This window comes from Oryzias latipes, chromosome 8 (assembly GCF_002234675.1).
Source record: "Oryzias latipes chromosome 8, ASM223467v1".
NCBI lineage: Eukaryota > Metazoa > Chordata > Actinopteri > Beloniformes > Adrianichthyidae > Oryzias > Oryzias latipes.
In genome coordinates this window covers 8,427,110-8,443,979 of record NC_019866.2, presented here as the reverse complement: position 1 = coordinate 8,443,979, position 16,870 = coordinate 8,427,110, and the positions used below count along the sequence as shown (strand labels likewise).

General features: G+C 41.3%; 1 protein-coding gene across 3 annotated transcripts; it reads right to left on the bottom strand.

The window, feature by feature from the left end:
- Positions 1-1,836: 1,836 nt before the first annotated feature.
- LOC101156326 (sphingosine 1-phosphate receptor 2) lies at positions 1,837-15,523 on the bottom strand. 3 transcript variants are annotated; one of them, XM_004071353.4, is made up of 2 exons: positions 15,117-15,523; positions 1,837-4,833 (listed from the first exon to the last, which is right to left on the bottom strand). In XM_004071353.4, the coding sequence occupies exon 2, from the start codon at positions 4,711-4,713 to the stop codon at positions 3,598-3,600; it is 1,116 nt and encodes a 371-aa protein (XP_004071401.1). In that variant the 5' UTR covers positions 4,714-4,833; positions 15,117-15,523; the 3' UTR covers positions 1,837-3,597. The 3 variants fall into 3 exon arrangements, with proteins under 3 accessions (XP_004071401.1, XP_020560876.1, XP_011476351.1); XM_020705217.2 differs by lacking the exon at positions 15,117-15,523 and adding an exon at positions 8,755-8,777; XM_011478049.3 differs by lacking the exon at positions 15,117-15,523 and adding an exon at positions 5,257-5,715.
- Between the last annotated feature and the right edge of the window lie 1,347 nt (positions 15,524-16,870).

Here is a 16,870-nt window from a genome sequence, read left to right as displayed (position 1 = left end):
TGGATAAAGGTGGAAAGATGTCATGTAATCCATGGACACCAGTGAGGTTCACAAAACATTGAAAAAAAAGGTTCAGTGCACTCTCTAGTGGGTCTAGATGACCCAACTCCCAATGGTAAAGTGCCTAGGATAGCACAAGGGATAGCGCGTCAATGGTCATCTTGACCCCATAGGATAGCACAAGGGTTAAGTTAGTGAAATTTATTTACTAACAGTCTAAAGCCAAAATACATTTCCATGTTTGGGTTTTAAGTAATGTCAAATCTGCAAGGATGTAAGCAGATCTGGTGCATTCAGAAAGAAATAGCTTATTTTGTCATACTTGGGAAGTTACAACATTTTTTTTCATTGGCTTCTGAAATAATGATGTGGCTTTGGAGTTACACAGGCAGAAGTTTGTTGCTGACTTGACTTTAAGATGCCAAGTTTATTTCAATTATTGGTATTTTAAGTATCCAAGTTATACTTTCAAAGATTGATGTTTTTACTTTATTCTTATTTTGATTAGCACAAAAAGAAAATATTGCTCAAGATCAACAGCTATTGTGCAGTTTTTCCACAAGATGGCGTCGTTACACAAGTGATGCCATGTGATTTTAAGCATCCTCTTATCATTTTTACAAATAAAATATTTCAAAAATAACTATCAATTGTTTTTCCAATAGCATAGTGTGTCAAAGGCTACTTATTGGTTTAAATGAACAAGAGAATGGACTGAAAAATGCAACATTTCAGTGACAAAACAAAGCAAAATGTTTCTTTTGGGGATGCTTTGGTCCACTGTCCTCTTTAATGTTTAATATAAAACAGAAATTCCGTCATTTCAAGAGTGTGAAATCTTGTGTTGGTGAAGCAACTTTAGATTCTCAAAGTCAAAAAGTGAAACTGGCTCTGTGACTGGGAGACAAACACTTGGCAAAACCTGGAAAATCAAATGGTTGATGTCACAAAATTGTGAAATTTAAAGTAACTTTACTCAATAAGCTGTTGAAACTATGGAGTACTTTCAGCCAAAACTTTCCAGGTGTGATGCTGTAAATTGCATTGCCAATCTAACTGAGGGTCCTTCCACCATACCATCATACAATGTCAGCAGACAATAAGATTTTAAGAGTTAATGCATATTCTAATCAAGATTTCCTTTTTACTATACATATGACACATTTCTAATCTACTTTAAAGTGTTTTAGGTGCATTACAAGATTATTTTTGTTTTCTGTAAAGATTTTTGTAGATTCAACTTGGAGGTTTTTGGTCCTGATGTAATATCCTGCTGGGCAATGGAAAGACTTGGCGGAATTCCCAACAGCAGAGCCTCCTGGGACGGATTCAGTCAATGTTCCCACCCAGGAATTCTGGACGTCTGACAGGAAACAGCCCCAACTCTCTCAAGGCCACCATAAGTCAGCCTCTGCCCCCTCCACCCCAAGCATCCCCCTCACCAAAAGCCCCTACAGGGTTATTTTGCTATGCTTCTCCCAGACAGTTATCAAACGAATAGACATAATTCTTTGCCACACCCATTATTTAGCCTCCCCATCTTCTGCCCAGCTTCCCATCATTGCCTCGTCTTGTTTTAGCCTTTAAGCAACGAAATAATTTTATTAGGCAACAGAGCTATGATTAATGCCCACGCAGTGTTTGCACGCACAATTTGAACCTTTTATGTTGGAGCAAAGGTTTCTCTGACCTTGTCAGAGCATGTTTGGATTTAATGCTGTATTCAAGTACTTTGAAGATGAAGGGAAAAAAAGAAAAAAAACAGAACATCTCTGGACCTGCAGAGAAATTTGAGAAATGACAGACAGCTCAAAATGAAAGTCATGCACACAAACACAATTTTCATAATTCATTTATTTTATAAAACTGGAATGCAATGAACAAAATGTTTATGTACCTACATTAGTGTTTTAGTTTGTACCAGTTTAACACACGCAGCGTGCTACAAGACACACAAAGCTATTGCACACAACACATCTCAGAAGTCATAAATTCATACATAGTATACAAAGATACAAACATACATACATATTGTTCATGTTTTCAATAAAAACCATGGTCAGGTTTTAATGAAGTCACTGGTACATTGATTGAAACATCTTACCACCTGATTGGAGTAAACTGGGAGAAGGAAACATCATTGAAGCTGCCAAAGTGCTTTTCACCAATTTCTACTTGGACATAACAGTCACTACAAAGAGGACTATCAGAGAGAATAGTTGTATTTTTGTCTAAAGGAAAAAGGTTCTTGTAACCTTGAACAACAGGAACCGGACAAGTAAAAAAAACAAAAAGACTTCCTAAAGCTGGAGGAAGCTACATGTCACTGCATGTCAGAGGATGAAGATGAAGCTGACCTCCTATGAGGGCAAATCCCTCACAGGCTTTCAAAACTGGAGGCGAGCGAATTCTGAAAACATGGATGCTTTTATACCCCAGGTTTTGCAATAATTAACTAAATGATGCCAACTACCGGTTCTTGTCATTGATGCAATGAGGCCACATAGTAAGAGGGACCGAACCCGCTCTCTCTTTGCTCACCAATGATTTAGGAATTCTGACCATTAATACTGTCATAGTGGAGCACACACCCCAAACACTTCATACATACATTCAGCCTTTTTCCCAAAGAGAAGAACTCAGACAGAAATTGGCACACCGCTGTTCCAAGTTGCTAAAACACTGTCATGTGTCACTGGCAAAGTGGCCGAAGAATTTCTGTAAAATTCAGCAAATGCCAGCACACTCAAGGAAATGTGAGTTCTGATTTGGCCTTCCTCAACGGAAATTGTTTCGATACAAAAGACAACAGTAAAAGCAAGAGGGACAGATTATGAGGCGCAACAATGAAAAGGGGTGTTAGTGGTGGAAGATGGAGCTGAGTATATGCTATCATAGGCATAAGGATTTCATGCATTAAATGTAAGCAGATTATGTACTTTTGATGAAGTTTAACAAATTGGTTAAGGAAGATTATATATGGTATACATAGATTTTTTTTGTCGCTAAATATTTTTGGCTTTAAAACGGTGGTGAGCTCACTGATGGTGCAAGAATGAGTGATAAACCTATAGGCCTTATGTGGAGAGAATCATGCCAGTCTCCTTTTAAAAGTGCAACTTTGCTATTTTAAAAATTAATAATGTTGTTTAAAAAACTTCCCGACTAAATATTCAGTACTCTGAATACTCTGCTTTTCTGTTTAAGGCTTTCAGGAGGGTTTGGGTTGTTAAACAAAAAAACTATGTAAAAATTGTTTGCTCCATATATAAAAGTACCTATTAAATGTTGCTTTTTTCACATTTCTTAATCCACACAACTGGCTCCCTCTTGAAACACTGTGTATTAACACACTTATTTTGTTCAAATTGAACCGTCTTGGGAAGTTGCTCAGTTATGATTGAATTATGAAGGAAACCATCCATCTTACAATGTTGTCCCTGTAGATAGATGTCTCTCAGCCTCCAAGACATTTTGAGTCACATGACCTGCTCTCCGTCAACATTTTCCCTATGAACACAGCTTCTCCGTCGGATCTCATGCAAGCCTCTGATGTCTCTCACATGTGCATGAATGAAACTCCTCTGTTGTGGCGTATCAGACACAGGTGGTACAGTCTTTCATGATGGGAACCATCTGATGTTCGTGTTTGTTTGTACAGTGTTCCAGAGAGCTAGAGCTCTTCAGGGGGATCAGACAGCGATCGGATGGACGCCCGCTTTGCAGCACCCCCCAGCAGCACAACACCCGCAGAAACTCTCTTCTCATGTCCTTACTGCGCAGCGTGTAGATCACTGGGTTGAGTGCTGAGTTCAGAGTGGCGAAGCCGAAAAAGATTTTGGCCTTGTCCAGGATGGTGCAGACTTGTATACTGCAGGAGGAATCCAGGAGGAGGATGGTAAAAGCAGGCAGCCAGCACACGATGAAGACTCCCAGCACTATTGTGACCGTTTTCAGAAGGGAGTATGCTTGCATGTTGGTTGTTACTTGGTTGCTGGAGCGCACAATCAAGTAGATTCTCACGTAGAGAATGAGAATGGAGAGCAGTATGAGGCTGAAAACAGTGACAACAAAGACAATGTACTTCTTGGAGTAGAGTGGCAGCACAGTCGAGCAATCTCCAAGGTCAAAAATACAGTTCCAGCCGAGGATGGGAAGTCCCCCGAGCAGGATGGAGGTGACCCAGCATGCTCCTATCAGCAGAAACATGCGGCATGATTTGTTGGAGCCGTATACTTTGACCTTTGTGATAGCAACATAGCGCTCTATAGCTATGGCCAACAAGCTGAAGACTGAAGCAGCCAGAGCTATGAACGCTGTGCCTTCCCTGATGAACCACTGCACTGGGCACAGTGAATAGGTCCGTGGCCCTGACAGGATTATATTGACTATGTAGGCACAGCCCGCCAGCAGGTCGGAGAATGCCAAGTTTCCAATGAAGAAAAACATGGCAGAGTGAAATTTCTTGTTGCGCCACACAGCCATCAGAACCAGGAGATTCTCGAAGATGATGATGGTGCAGATGACCAGGATGATAATACTGAGAAGGTCGGGGTGATCCTTTTCTGATTCCCTTTCATGTATTTCAGCTTTGCTCATGTTCTTGGCATGAGCATAGTGTAAACGTATGAGATTTGTGTTGTAGTACTGGGAGTACTTGCTCTGCATGGTGACAGGATGGCAAAGCAAAGGGGCACTATGGGAAAGACTCATTAAAACTTTAGTTCCAGAGTCTGTATATCATAAATTCTGCCTTTATGGAAAGGACAGAAAACAGCAGGAGGGTAGGATGTCCGTCCCACAGTCACGTCTCTGGAGTGTTAGGTGGGTCACCTGTGGACAGAGAGAATGACTGCATTAAGGATTGAGGAAAAGTGGTTCCATCATTGAAATAAACCTTAAAGCAAACAGACATGACTGGAAAAGGAACTGAACTTGCTGCAAAACAAAGTATCCAGGCAGCAACGTGCTCTTCAGCCGACAGCTTAAAAAAAATTGTTTAAAAAAAAAAAAAATCTTCACCAATCAAAAAGAACTTGAAAGTTACAGGAAAAAAATCAGGATTAAAGTCCAACTAAGAGAGCAAAAACAGAAAACTCTTGTTAAGTTACTTCGCAGAAATGTAGGACTGTGCAGACATGCTGCGCCTAAAAGGAAATCAACTATGTTTAGATAAAGCCATTAATAAGCAAATAGTTAATTTTCCCAATTTAGAAATAAAAAAGAACAATAAACACATTTTTATTGATCCCGAACCTGTGCAGAGGACGTCATCTTCAAGTAAAAGATTCAAAACCCTCGGAGGGTGGAAGTGTCTAGACAAAGGGTTGCCCTCATAGTCCGAATGGGGCATTCCACCAACCCTGTCCGAGCACTCGGCTGTCAACGCGCTGCATTGTTGTAGGGAGTGAACCATTCCACTTCGGTGAGCTACTTCTTTAAACTGCAGCAAAGCTAGTAGATCAGCCAGACCTCTTCGTCCTGACCTGCCCAACCACCCACTTCCAGCCTCCTGAGAAAAGCTAACAACAAATCAAACAGACACCTGAGGAGGAAAAAAGTGGGGGCTCGGCTCACTTATAGGGAAAAAGCTTGTTAAGACTTGATTGTGGTGTACAGTAGCATCACACGTTGACAAGCCTAAACAGAAAGTATTCACTTCAGAGACACTTCTCATAAAATCAGATTAGTGAGAAAACAGTCAGAAACTTTTTAACGAACAAGTTTTATCCCAAAAAAAAAAAAAAAAAAGGAACAGACGCACTGCTCGTCTGGTTTCAAATTACTCTTTAAAGTGAACTAAAGTGGACTGCAGCGTCACGACTGAGCACAAAAGAAAGTTTGAGGGCCTGCAAATCTAATTAGAGACGGAGCCGGTGTCTTAAACCTGTCAAAAGTAACTGGATCTCTACACCGCTCCTAAGGTAATTCAACGCTGATGCTTCCACTCCCCTTTTTTTTTTCTAAGCTGGACAGCTGCAGCAAACCCTGGCCTGAAAACTGAGCTGCTTCGCCGTTTAGTTGAGCTAGAGTCAAACCTTAGGAGACCGAAATTTGAAAAAAGGAAACGAGACATACACAGTGAGCATGCATGTGGAACGGCATCTGGACACAAAGGCAAGAATCTGAGACCTGACTGGGATGAGTATACACGCACTCACAATTTCGACTCTTGTGCAAGCAGAGAAATCTGTTTTTACCAACACAGCTAATTGCTACAGCTACTCACAAGCAAGCATGTTGTGCTCGCAGCTGCAACAAGACTGCCAGTAAGATCTAGCTTCCTCTAACAGGAACAACTAACTGTAGTCTGCTTCACTGTGGAGAGCTCTGGCCTTCAACCAGAATCCCCCATTGGGCGGATATAACTGTATCATGGCAGAAATGTAGTTACAGTCCATCACTTCTTTATTGAACTGCCATGTCAGGAGGGCTCTCCATCGCTTTTTTTTTCCATCAAGAGACACAAATGGAAGAGTTGAGATTAACCACTCACACCAGCTGTGCCTGGGTAATTACATTATTCAGCAATATGGACACATAATGATTTTATGCATGGAAAGTCCACATCTGCTTCCTCCCAGTCTCCTGTCTGCTTAAAGAAAACCCTGGATTTTTATTTTATTTCTCTAATACTGTCCTATCTTTTTGTTCAGCTAGTTTTTTTTTATTCTTTTCTGGACATCTCTCTTCCCATCTGTTGTTTAGACAACTGCAGATCCTCCTATCACGAGTCATCTGTTATCAAGGGATTTCACTCCTTGTTCCAAACCTGACGGGCTGGTTTGCCAACAGCGGTGACTCGAAGGAGCCCAGCCCTTCTTCTACCTGCCATGTGCAATTCAGATGCTGCCACACTGATTGGCCAACCGAGACGCAGGCTTGCTCCAACACAAACCCCCGCCTCTTTTGTTAAACTTGTGCCCTACATTCGACCCAGACACCTCTGTCAGACTGTCACAAAAGAGACGCCGACACATTGTCAAAAGTGTTGTCATGCACTGACAATTAATGGTTGCTTTGTTAACCAACATCAAAATAATGAGAAACTGCAATAAAAAAGTCAAAATGGCAACTATTGCTGCAACATTTAGTACACTTTTTAGACTATAAACATATTTCCCTTTAGCTCATAAATACAGAAGACATATGAGTGCTTCAGCATGACAAAGAAGCCATATATGTAGGCTTTGAGGTGAAAAGTTGATGTGGTTTCATGTGCACTGTGTTCATAGCTGCAGCCATTTCACAGAAAAACAGCTCCATATCCTGTCAGGAATTCACAGCAAATCTTAAAACTAGCTTGTGTTGGTGGCAAAACAAGTGAGTGAGTGTAACAAGGACAGTGGAAGAAAGGTGATAGACAAGCGACACTCTATTGAAACAGGATATGCTATCAAAAGTCACGTAGCTATCACTGGAACGTGTGCAGCTCTTTGAAAACAGGCACGCAATTGGCGCCGCATATTTTAACAAGGGGATGTGACCAGAAATCACACTTTTGTGAGCTCAGCTTTTTCAAAACCACACAAGCAAAAGGAAAAAAACCAACAACTCGTGCTTATCACCAAAGCTACGCACGGAAGCCTTTTGTGCAGATATTACACACAGTTTATAAAAATTTGCATGGACGGTTTTACAAAGGCATCAGGTGTTTCCCTTACTACACCTGATAAGCACTAATTAGAAAACGTCTGTTTACCAGGTCTCCACGCCCACTTTGTACCTGTAATCCACCACTGAAACCCCACTCTACTTTCCCTAGGGGGTAAGTTCCTAAAACAACAGCACCCACGTTTGATGCAGCTGCTGCACTCGGAAATACATTTAAAGGGACACACTGTTCCTCACACTCTGCAACAGTTGTTTCAGATAAGAAGCCTAGACAGTTATCGTTTGTATTTAATCTTGCAGGCATTCAAATGGATTTGTGTTTGACAAATAGAGGAGTCACCAGTGTCGAGCTGCTGTACGGCACTTTGTGGTCAAACACATCCTGTGACATATTTCTCCAGTTTGACCTTTTTTTCTCCCTGCACGAAAGCAGCTGTAATGACAACAAACAGGTACAATCCAGTTTTTTTTAGCTTCTTCCTGTCACGCTTACGTGCCAGCATCATCGGATAGTTCAGACAGGATGCTCACTTTTGGAACAAATATATTTATTTTTGTGCTTTTTTAAGATTGTGGAGCTTTTGTAGCTTCCTTTGTTCTTTACAATATTTTTCATGGAATTATCCCAATTGGACAAAAACTTTCTGTCGCTGTGAAATTCTCTAATCTGCTTTGTTCATCTGCTAAAAAGGTAAATCTCATCTGGGGGAATGATTTGCCAACAGAAAGAAAGATTTGTGTACACCTGTCTTATTCCTGTGTCCTGACAAAGACCCAACACATTTCAATATCAGTCAAACAAAGAATATTTACATTAAACTGAAGGCTTATAAAACAACTTCAAAGAATTAGTTTCTGCATGAAACGTTACGCAAAATTGTCACACAAACCTCATACCTGAACACACAAGACTCAGTGGAGGAGTTGCAACTGTTCTAACCACAGAGTTTGCCACAGAAGCATCTCTAAAGGAAATAGATTTTTTCAAACATATATGCATGATCAAGTCTGCAGATATTCTCCCGAGTTGTTAAGCTTTAGGTTTTGGAGACACTGTTGTGAAGGAAAATCAATACGCAGAATAGACAAAAACAATGTAAAAAAAAAGAGGTGCAGCGGGTTTCTGCAACTGTTACTCACTACATGCAGAAATACAGTTCGTTCTTCTTCTTTCAGCATTGAAGCACTAATGTCTCCAAATCCACTTTACTGAACCCTTTGCCTGTGGTTGGTTTTATTATTTATAGCCTTTTGCTATTGATCTTTGTGGCAATTTCTAGAAATAAGCAATCATGTTTCGATTATTAGTGTGACCATGGGATGGATTTGTGTTGCTGCTGTCCTGACTCTGAACCCTGCTTTGTTACCGGGAAAGTGTTTTCCAAAAGATGGCTAAAACAAGAACAAGTTTTCCTTTTCCATGACTGTCTATCTCTAACAATCAAACTTATCTCTGTATACGCTTCACTACAAATAAGCACACGGATAAAACTGTAGCTACAACTGATGACAAAAAGCAGAACACTCAAAATAGAAAGTTATTTCTGAGGTACACATAAAAGTCATGTACTTAAATGGGGTAATGTTTAAAACATTTACACTTAATGCTGTCACAACTTCAAAGGGAGGATTTTAATGCATATTTACAAGTAAAATATTGGTGTAAAACACCTTTACATACAACTATCCTTTAGATAAACCCTAAAAAGTCAAACTAGTAACAACTAAAAGTAACTAATGCCTTAAAAGAAACAGGTGAAAGAGTTCAAATTCCGGTAAATATACATGAGTTGGAGAAAATCAGATAAAACAAAGTAAACTTTAGAGAAAATGCTGCGATGAGCTTTGCTGCTGCAATCAAAGCAGAACGGGTTGACTGTTGTGATGTAAAACTCTGTTTCTTTTCAGTTCAGGGAGTTATTCAATCGAGGTAGCAGCAAAATTAAGTTCTAAAAAAATGTAAGCTATAAAAGCAGAATCCATCTATTTCACAAACTCACATCTAGGTGTCCAGAAATGTAAACATTTTAGAAACGTACCTTCATCGTGACAACAGATCAGAGTAAATAACAAGGCACTTCCTTTTAGTCGTCATTAAATACTTCCCTCCAGTGTTTTCTGTGTCTAATTTTACCTCAAAATGGCAAACTCTGCTCTGCCTTTGTCTATTATGCACACCCAGGCTTCACTAAAACTCTGCATAATCTGCAAGACATGAGGAGAGTGGGTGTCCCCAATACATGGGGTTTCATCACATAATTAGGGATTACCCTTTTGCTCGTCAAACAGTTTGACAGTTTGGGCACAGTCTCTTCTGAGGGATCCAATCTGTCAGTGCAATTCTGTCTGGAACGTAAACGTCTGTTATTGCTTTCTTTTATTTTTGCAGGGATTTGGTACTCTCAGTTCCTCCCTGAAAATGCCAAAGTTGTAACTTTGTGGTGTTTTTTTTTCTTTACACAGCAGTTGTTTGTTCACTGAAGTGCCAGCGGAACGTAAAACAAAGAGATGTGTAAAAGAAGGGCATCACGCAGCCTCAGGAACCATAACCCCCTTTCCCCTCCTCTCCATCCCCCTCTTTTGTATGCCTTCCCCAGCAGTAGGAGGAGGAAGAGGTCTCTGAAGGTGGCGCCTGAGAGGCAATTACTGTAATACATTCACCCTTAGACCATTCCTGTCAGCTTAAGTCTTGTCTCCAAATTAAGGATTTTTTTATAGCTATGTTTTCCTTATTTCCATTTCAAGCTGACTTTTAAGACAGCACAGTTTTCTCGTTCACACGCCCTCTTTGCTTCAAATAATTTAAACTTACCACACAGATCTGAAGACAAGCCTGCGAAGAGGTGATTAAAGTCACATCAAGACCGACTTATTTAGCTCACATCTGGAGCAGACATGTTCTTATGGCCCCTATTAAAGGCTTTAAATGTTCTGCAATCAGCTCTATTCAAAAGTGATTTTCTGAGGGTTTTTTTTAAAAAAGTTGTACGCACCAATAAAACCACTGCATCAAATGCATCAGATGTTTCCACAGTAGCTCAGCAAAAAGGAAGTTGAATGGCCCGAGGTTTGATAGGCTTAAAAAAATGGATACACCGGTAGTTGCATCAGTCAAAGAAGTCAAGCTAAACCTCACTTGTACATGTTAAGAGGTTACTTTTAACCTTGCAATGATCTTTGAAAATGTTTGATCCACATGTCAGATGTGCACACTATCAGATCCTGTCTCCAGACTCAAAGGCAGCCTCTACAAAACAGACGGCCAAATTTGTTTTAAAGATGCTCATAGATGGTTGAGTTGTGCTTGAGTCGAGTTTCAGCTGCTCTGGCCTTTACATCTGCAGTAATAAAGGGGTTTCACTCGTTTTTAGCTTTCCTTTGTCTTGCCTCTCTGCTCCTTTTCTAATCTGCTACCAAAACTTGAACTCCACCCCTTCTCATGTTCTCTTGCTTCTTTGAGAAATAAGAGGGAAAGGCGTGAGAGAAAATGTAATTAGCTGATGTTCCGTGAGGCTGTGAACACCAAACATCACAATTTAAAGCAAATGACGTAAATAAGCTTTTTTAGTGTTTGGAGCCACATGTATTTGTGGTGCTGAAATGAGAGAAAAATAAAAAGGATCCACTCAGTTAACCACTTAACATTGCGTCACAAAAATAACTTGTCCTACTTCCCCCCTAGAAATAACGGTGGAGCTCTCCATCTCTTTTTTTCCTCTGCGCCTGTTATAGGAAAATAAATTCCTCTGACTCTTCAGCCAAACGCCAATCTATTAAACAAAGATCTGCTTTTGGAGAAAAACATGGTTGCCTAGTGAGGGAACATTGTTGCGTCCACAAAGTCCACAGTTGCACCCCGCTATTTTAAGCAATTTAGACCTTTTTTCCCCCCTCCTGCCTCAAATAACATTTTTTTTTCAGGAACCAATTTGATTTAAGCAAAATGTTTGTCCCAATAGATTGATAAATGGATGAATCTGTGTAAACAGAATAGGCTTTCTGTCTGAGATATTTGTATAGAGACGCAGAGAGATTAAAACGAGTCTATCAGTTTTTCAGTGGAAACGACGAAAACGCTTGACCTCTGCTGTATAAAACGGAGGTCTTTTTGTCTTTGTCAGTTACTTAAACAGCACCACTTCTTCTCAATTGTCCCAATCCAAAAGAGCTGTCTGACCTTCATCATGATCTGGCTAGCGTGTGCCTGTGTCCGTGATGTGTGTAAGACTTGGGCTGATGCCTTTATAGCCGTTTCTAAAATAACAAACATGTCATCATAGTTTGGAATTTAATTTAATGTGCACGGATCTTAAGACCAAAACAGCTTACGAGGTTGAGAGATTAGGTAAACTAATGGCAAAAAGTTTCAGCAGGCTCTCACTGGCACCAGGCTCAAGCACGAGGCAATTCCAAATTTAAGAAAAAGAGACTCTGGCATGCTTCGGGGTCTAGGGAAGGGGGTGTTGAAGTAATCCTGCTGTGTTTTCCAGCTGCACAAACAAAGCTGACTGTATAACAAAGATTCCCAAAAGGGGGGGACAAAAGAGGAAGAGGAGGAGGTCTCCTAAACCACAGCATCTTCAAGTGTACCTGCTCCAGGAGCGTGAAGTGTGAGTTCTGAAAATGAGCAGAAATCAGGAAACCACAACATGACCACACTGATTAAGCCTGCTGCTAGAACAGACAGTATGATGCTGTTCCTATGCAGGTCATAAATCACTGCAGAACCTAAACAGAGGTTGCAAAGTGCTGCAGAATCCATCCAAAGCCACAGCTGTAACCAGAAACCCTCCATTCAGTCTATTTGTCATTGTCTCTGTGAGATGCACTGTGTTTGGATCCACAGAGCTTCACTGCACACCAAAAAAATCCTTCAAATGCAAACCATTTTTGTGCATTATTTCCAGATGGCTGTTTTTTGTGCTGCATGGCCCAAGCTTGAAATGTGAGAGGAGAACAGACTTATCCTCACGCCAGGAAGCTTTGGGGAATCCTGGCATGCTGCTACAAGCATCAGTGCCTGGTCATGGGGGGTCCATGGCTTGTCCAATTCCCTCAAGTAGAAGGGGATTGAAAGAGCAGACATAATGGAATCTCTGCTGTGCTAAACACTCTTCCAGCAAAGAAAAACACTTTTTTTCTTCACAAAACTGGAAAATCTGTTAATATAATCAGAGCAGCAAGAAAAAAGACCAAAAGGTGAATAAAAATGTTGGTTTCTTCACCTGCAAAAAAGAAAAACTTCCTTTTTTTTTATCTGTGATTATGAAATAAGAAAAAAACCCAAAGACAACAAATTTATACTTGTGATCAGAAACTCCCAAGTCATGGGTCTGAATAGGAAGCTTCATGCTGTCAGCTGTGTGTTGTGACTTGCACTACAGCAGCTTGTGAACAGAAGGCATTTATTTTTCTCCAGCTGCCACACCCAAGGAAAGTGTTTTTCTGCAGAGGGGAGTACCAGCTAGAACTCAAAGCTTGCAGAACCCACTTTCCATATACTCCTTTCTGCTTGCATTTATCGACCTCTGTGTGGTTTCATCTGAGCAGGTTAACGACAGGCTGCCTCCAGGAGGTCACTCTTCTGGTCTTCTGAGTGTTGTTATGTATCAGATCTGGCTGAATAAAGAACAAGCTAGAAGAAGACTTGCCTCCCTCCTCTTAAAAAAAATGTGTTGTTGCTTCTGATAAGCAGACCGCTCCCAGGCTTAGGCCCGAAACGTGAGCATCCTTCGGGGATCGGCAACCCCCGCCCACGATCTGTTCCTGCCTCCAACCCCGCAGTGACCCATTACACTGAAAAAGTCCCACAAATCTAGTTCCCACCGCCAAAAAACCATTCATTTATTTACCCATCCATTCTCTTATACGTCCATTTATTTATGCAGTTCATCTGTTTGTCTTCATTTCTCACGCCAGCCCCTATTGAGTGGGGTCCGATTGCAGCAGCCTGCTTAAGAAGAACACTGAGGAACACACAGCCTGAACACTGGAAGTCATGAGGTGCTGGTCAAACGTAAAGATTTTAAAAGTCCTCAATGGAAACTGCAAATGTTAATAACAAGTATGGTTCCATGTCTGTGATTGGCTGTGGGCTCCTGGAGCCGCAAAGGGTCTGACCAAAGCACTCACAGCGCCCTCAGGCTTTTCTTGCCAAGACCAAGCATGGTAACGTGGAAAAACCTGACAGCAGTCTGACTTGGTGGGGTGACGGGTTTTGTTCAGATCCACTGAACCATATGACCACATGAAGCAAACACTGATAGCCAGGTGGAGGCATTGCACCCCATCTCCAGCTGGTCATACTGAGATCTAAAAGGAGGCCACGCATGACCAAAACTAAACCAGTGGCTCTTGCACAACATTAGTATCAATAGATCTGTTGACAGGTCCTTCAACACTCGATAGTCCTGTCCTAACACTGCTGACCACACTTCCTTTTCACCCCTCTCCACTTCTGATGTTATCACAGTTTGGATGTTTGCTGGCTTTCATTTGACATGCTTTGCAGCTTGTGTTTTTTAAATCATATTACATTTCATTTAGCCTGTTGATGAGCACCACACTGTGCAGCACACAGATGAAGAATGGGGCTTTTATCGGGGCACTAAACATTAGTTCCTCTTTCTTATCAACTTATCACACCAGATTCTTCCAGGATGCCTTCTGCCCTGCCAACACCTCTGCATCCTTCAGGATTTATCTCTCCAGAACGACAGATCCTTCTTGCTTGTTTACTCAACTTCAAACTTCCTTCTGCTTTACAAATGCAGCCCACCAACAGAAACAGTTTGTCATGAAAATGTATGCAAATACAAATCCTGTTTTCGCCCGATTTGAATTTCGGGTAACAAACTTTGTTTCTGTTTGGTCAGAGGGCAAGCTGGCTTCCTCGAAGGAGTGCAGCAGCAACCCCCTGGCCTGAGATTAACTCCTGTACGCGGGGATAATGGAGCTTTTGTCTTATTAATACATCCTTTCACTACAATGCCTTCTTTAGAGTGACGGATGAACAAGCCCCAACAAAATCGAAGGGGTCAGGCTGAGATTGAGGAAGGGAGGGGGGACACAGCAGGCTGCGCAACCGCTCCAAAGAGGGCCCCTGCGCGCAGCCGCGCACATACCCACCTACACCACATTGCTCTGCCCCCTCCTGTAAACTGGACACCCGCAATCTCTAGTGTTAATATTTAACACAATGTCAGTTATTCAGTAAAGCGCAGAATGTTAGACGCATCCAAACATTGACTGCAGGAGCTTTTGTCTCAGTGAGCAGACATGCTGGGTGGTGTTAGTCATGGTTGCGTGGAGCAATCGTGCTCTCATGGGTGCTCCCCTGAATGAGTCAGTGCTATATTAGTTCAAAAACTTTCCTCTTATCAAAGTCAGATCAAAAATGGAACCTCGTGGAGTTCATTTTTTAATTGCGCCAAAAATGACATTTTCAGGCTGAACTAAGTCAATGTTGTCATAACCGGGTAGGATAAAGTGCTTAAACTTACCCCATGAGATACAGTCGCCTATAGAGCCGCCAAATCTCGCACAGACCAGAATCCGTTTCCAGGTGCCATCACGTGTTCACCAGTGTCCACAAAGGATGCGTAAAACCGTCAGTGCCGTCCTCTATTCAATGTCCGAGAGGAAACAATGACAACCCAAACTTCATCTGTAGGTCTAGACTTGTCTAGTCTGGTGAATCCATTTCGGTCGGCGTAAAACATGCAGAGTTCCCCTAAAAGCCCAACCTGACCAAAAACTTTTTACCAACAGAGAAGTGACACGAAAACCGACCACGTTTCGCAAAGTTGGCACTTTCTCTCGTGTTGCCTCCAATCCAGGGGATCGTTTTGATTGTCTTCTTCCTAAGCAGTAGCCGTTGAGTGCGTCGGAGGCGCGCGCTCACAATAGGCTGCGCTCTGAACGCACACCCACACACTGGAGAGAGAGAGTCAGACAGCGTGGAACCGTCATGTGGCCATGAAAATCGCGCATTTCACACTCGAACTGTAAAAGCCTGAAGAAAAGTTGGTCAGGAATGCGGCCAGCAATTCATATGGAAAATACTGTTAAATACTATTTTTGAATCTTTTTCTCCGTTTTGGAGAACACAAATGAAGTCCAGATGTTTCACCTCCACTTCCTTTCGCTTCCAGCAGTGTATTTCCTTGCAGATCTTTTTTTTAATTCTAATTTAACCATGTAAACGTTACCTCTGTTTTGTTTGATTTGCTTGAACTCAACGCTAGTATTCACCTTTGACATTATTTGGGGCTACAGGTGCAAAAGAAGGGTGAAGTCAGAGCTTGTTAATCATCAGACTTGTGTCTATAAGTAGGCAGGTGCTGGCTGGGTGAAAGAGCCTCTGTGCTACCCCAGAGGAGGTAGTAATGTCTTTACAGTCATTATCCTGAAAGCCCAATCCATCCCATGTGGCCATGACATCATCTATGTGATAATGTTCTGAAAGCTCCTGCTCAAATCAAAAGCATCCCAGCTTCTGTTCTGTAGAAATCTGAAACGGAACATTCAGATATGAGCCGGGTTTTTTTGTTGTTCTTTTTTACACTAGGTTTTGAAAAGTGAAAGATTGTGGGGGAAAAGAAAGATTCATGTGACAGAAAAAAAAACCTTTTCTGATTTTTTTCCTTATGAAAACACACAAACTAAGCCATCACGTATAGACTCCTATTTGGTCATTATATGAAAGACAGTATCATAACTCCTTTTTGGGGAGTAAAGGGGCCACAGCAGACCGTTTTTCAGGAAGGTCTACAAACTGCTTGAGGTCTGAGGTCAAAACGATTGCAGAATAAACTCTTAGTATCCACAACCACCAATTTGAATAACCGAGTAAGTGAATCTTTATTTAAACTGCATTTTACAACCCTGTCAGGGTGCCAAAGTGCTTTATAACAAGTAGATATAAATACAACATTTTAAAATGAGCAAATGAAGGAAAAACAACATGACGCAAAATAAAAATAAAAAAAGATGTCACCAACTACTGAATTTAAGTCATTCTAAAAATATAAGTCTTTAGTTGACATTTAAAGCTGTTTAGGTTGATATCATGCACAGCTCTGGAAGACTAGTATTCCATAACTGCAGTCAGGAACAAAAAAAGCACCACAAAGCCATGTTGAAACATCTCCTTCCTTTGGAAGGAAGAACATCTTGTGACCGAAGAACCTTTCGGCTTTCAACACTTCTGCTAAAATTGTTTAAAGTACATCGTCTTGTTGAAGTTTGAGGTGAA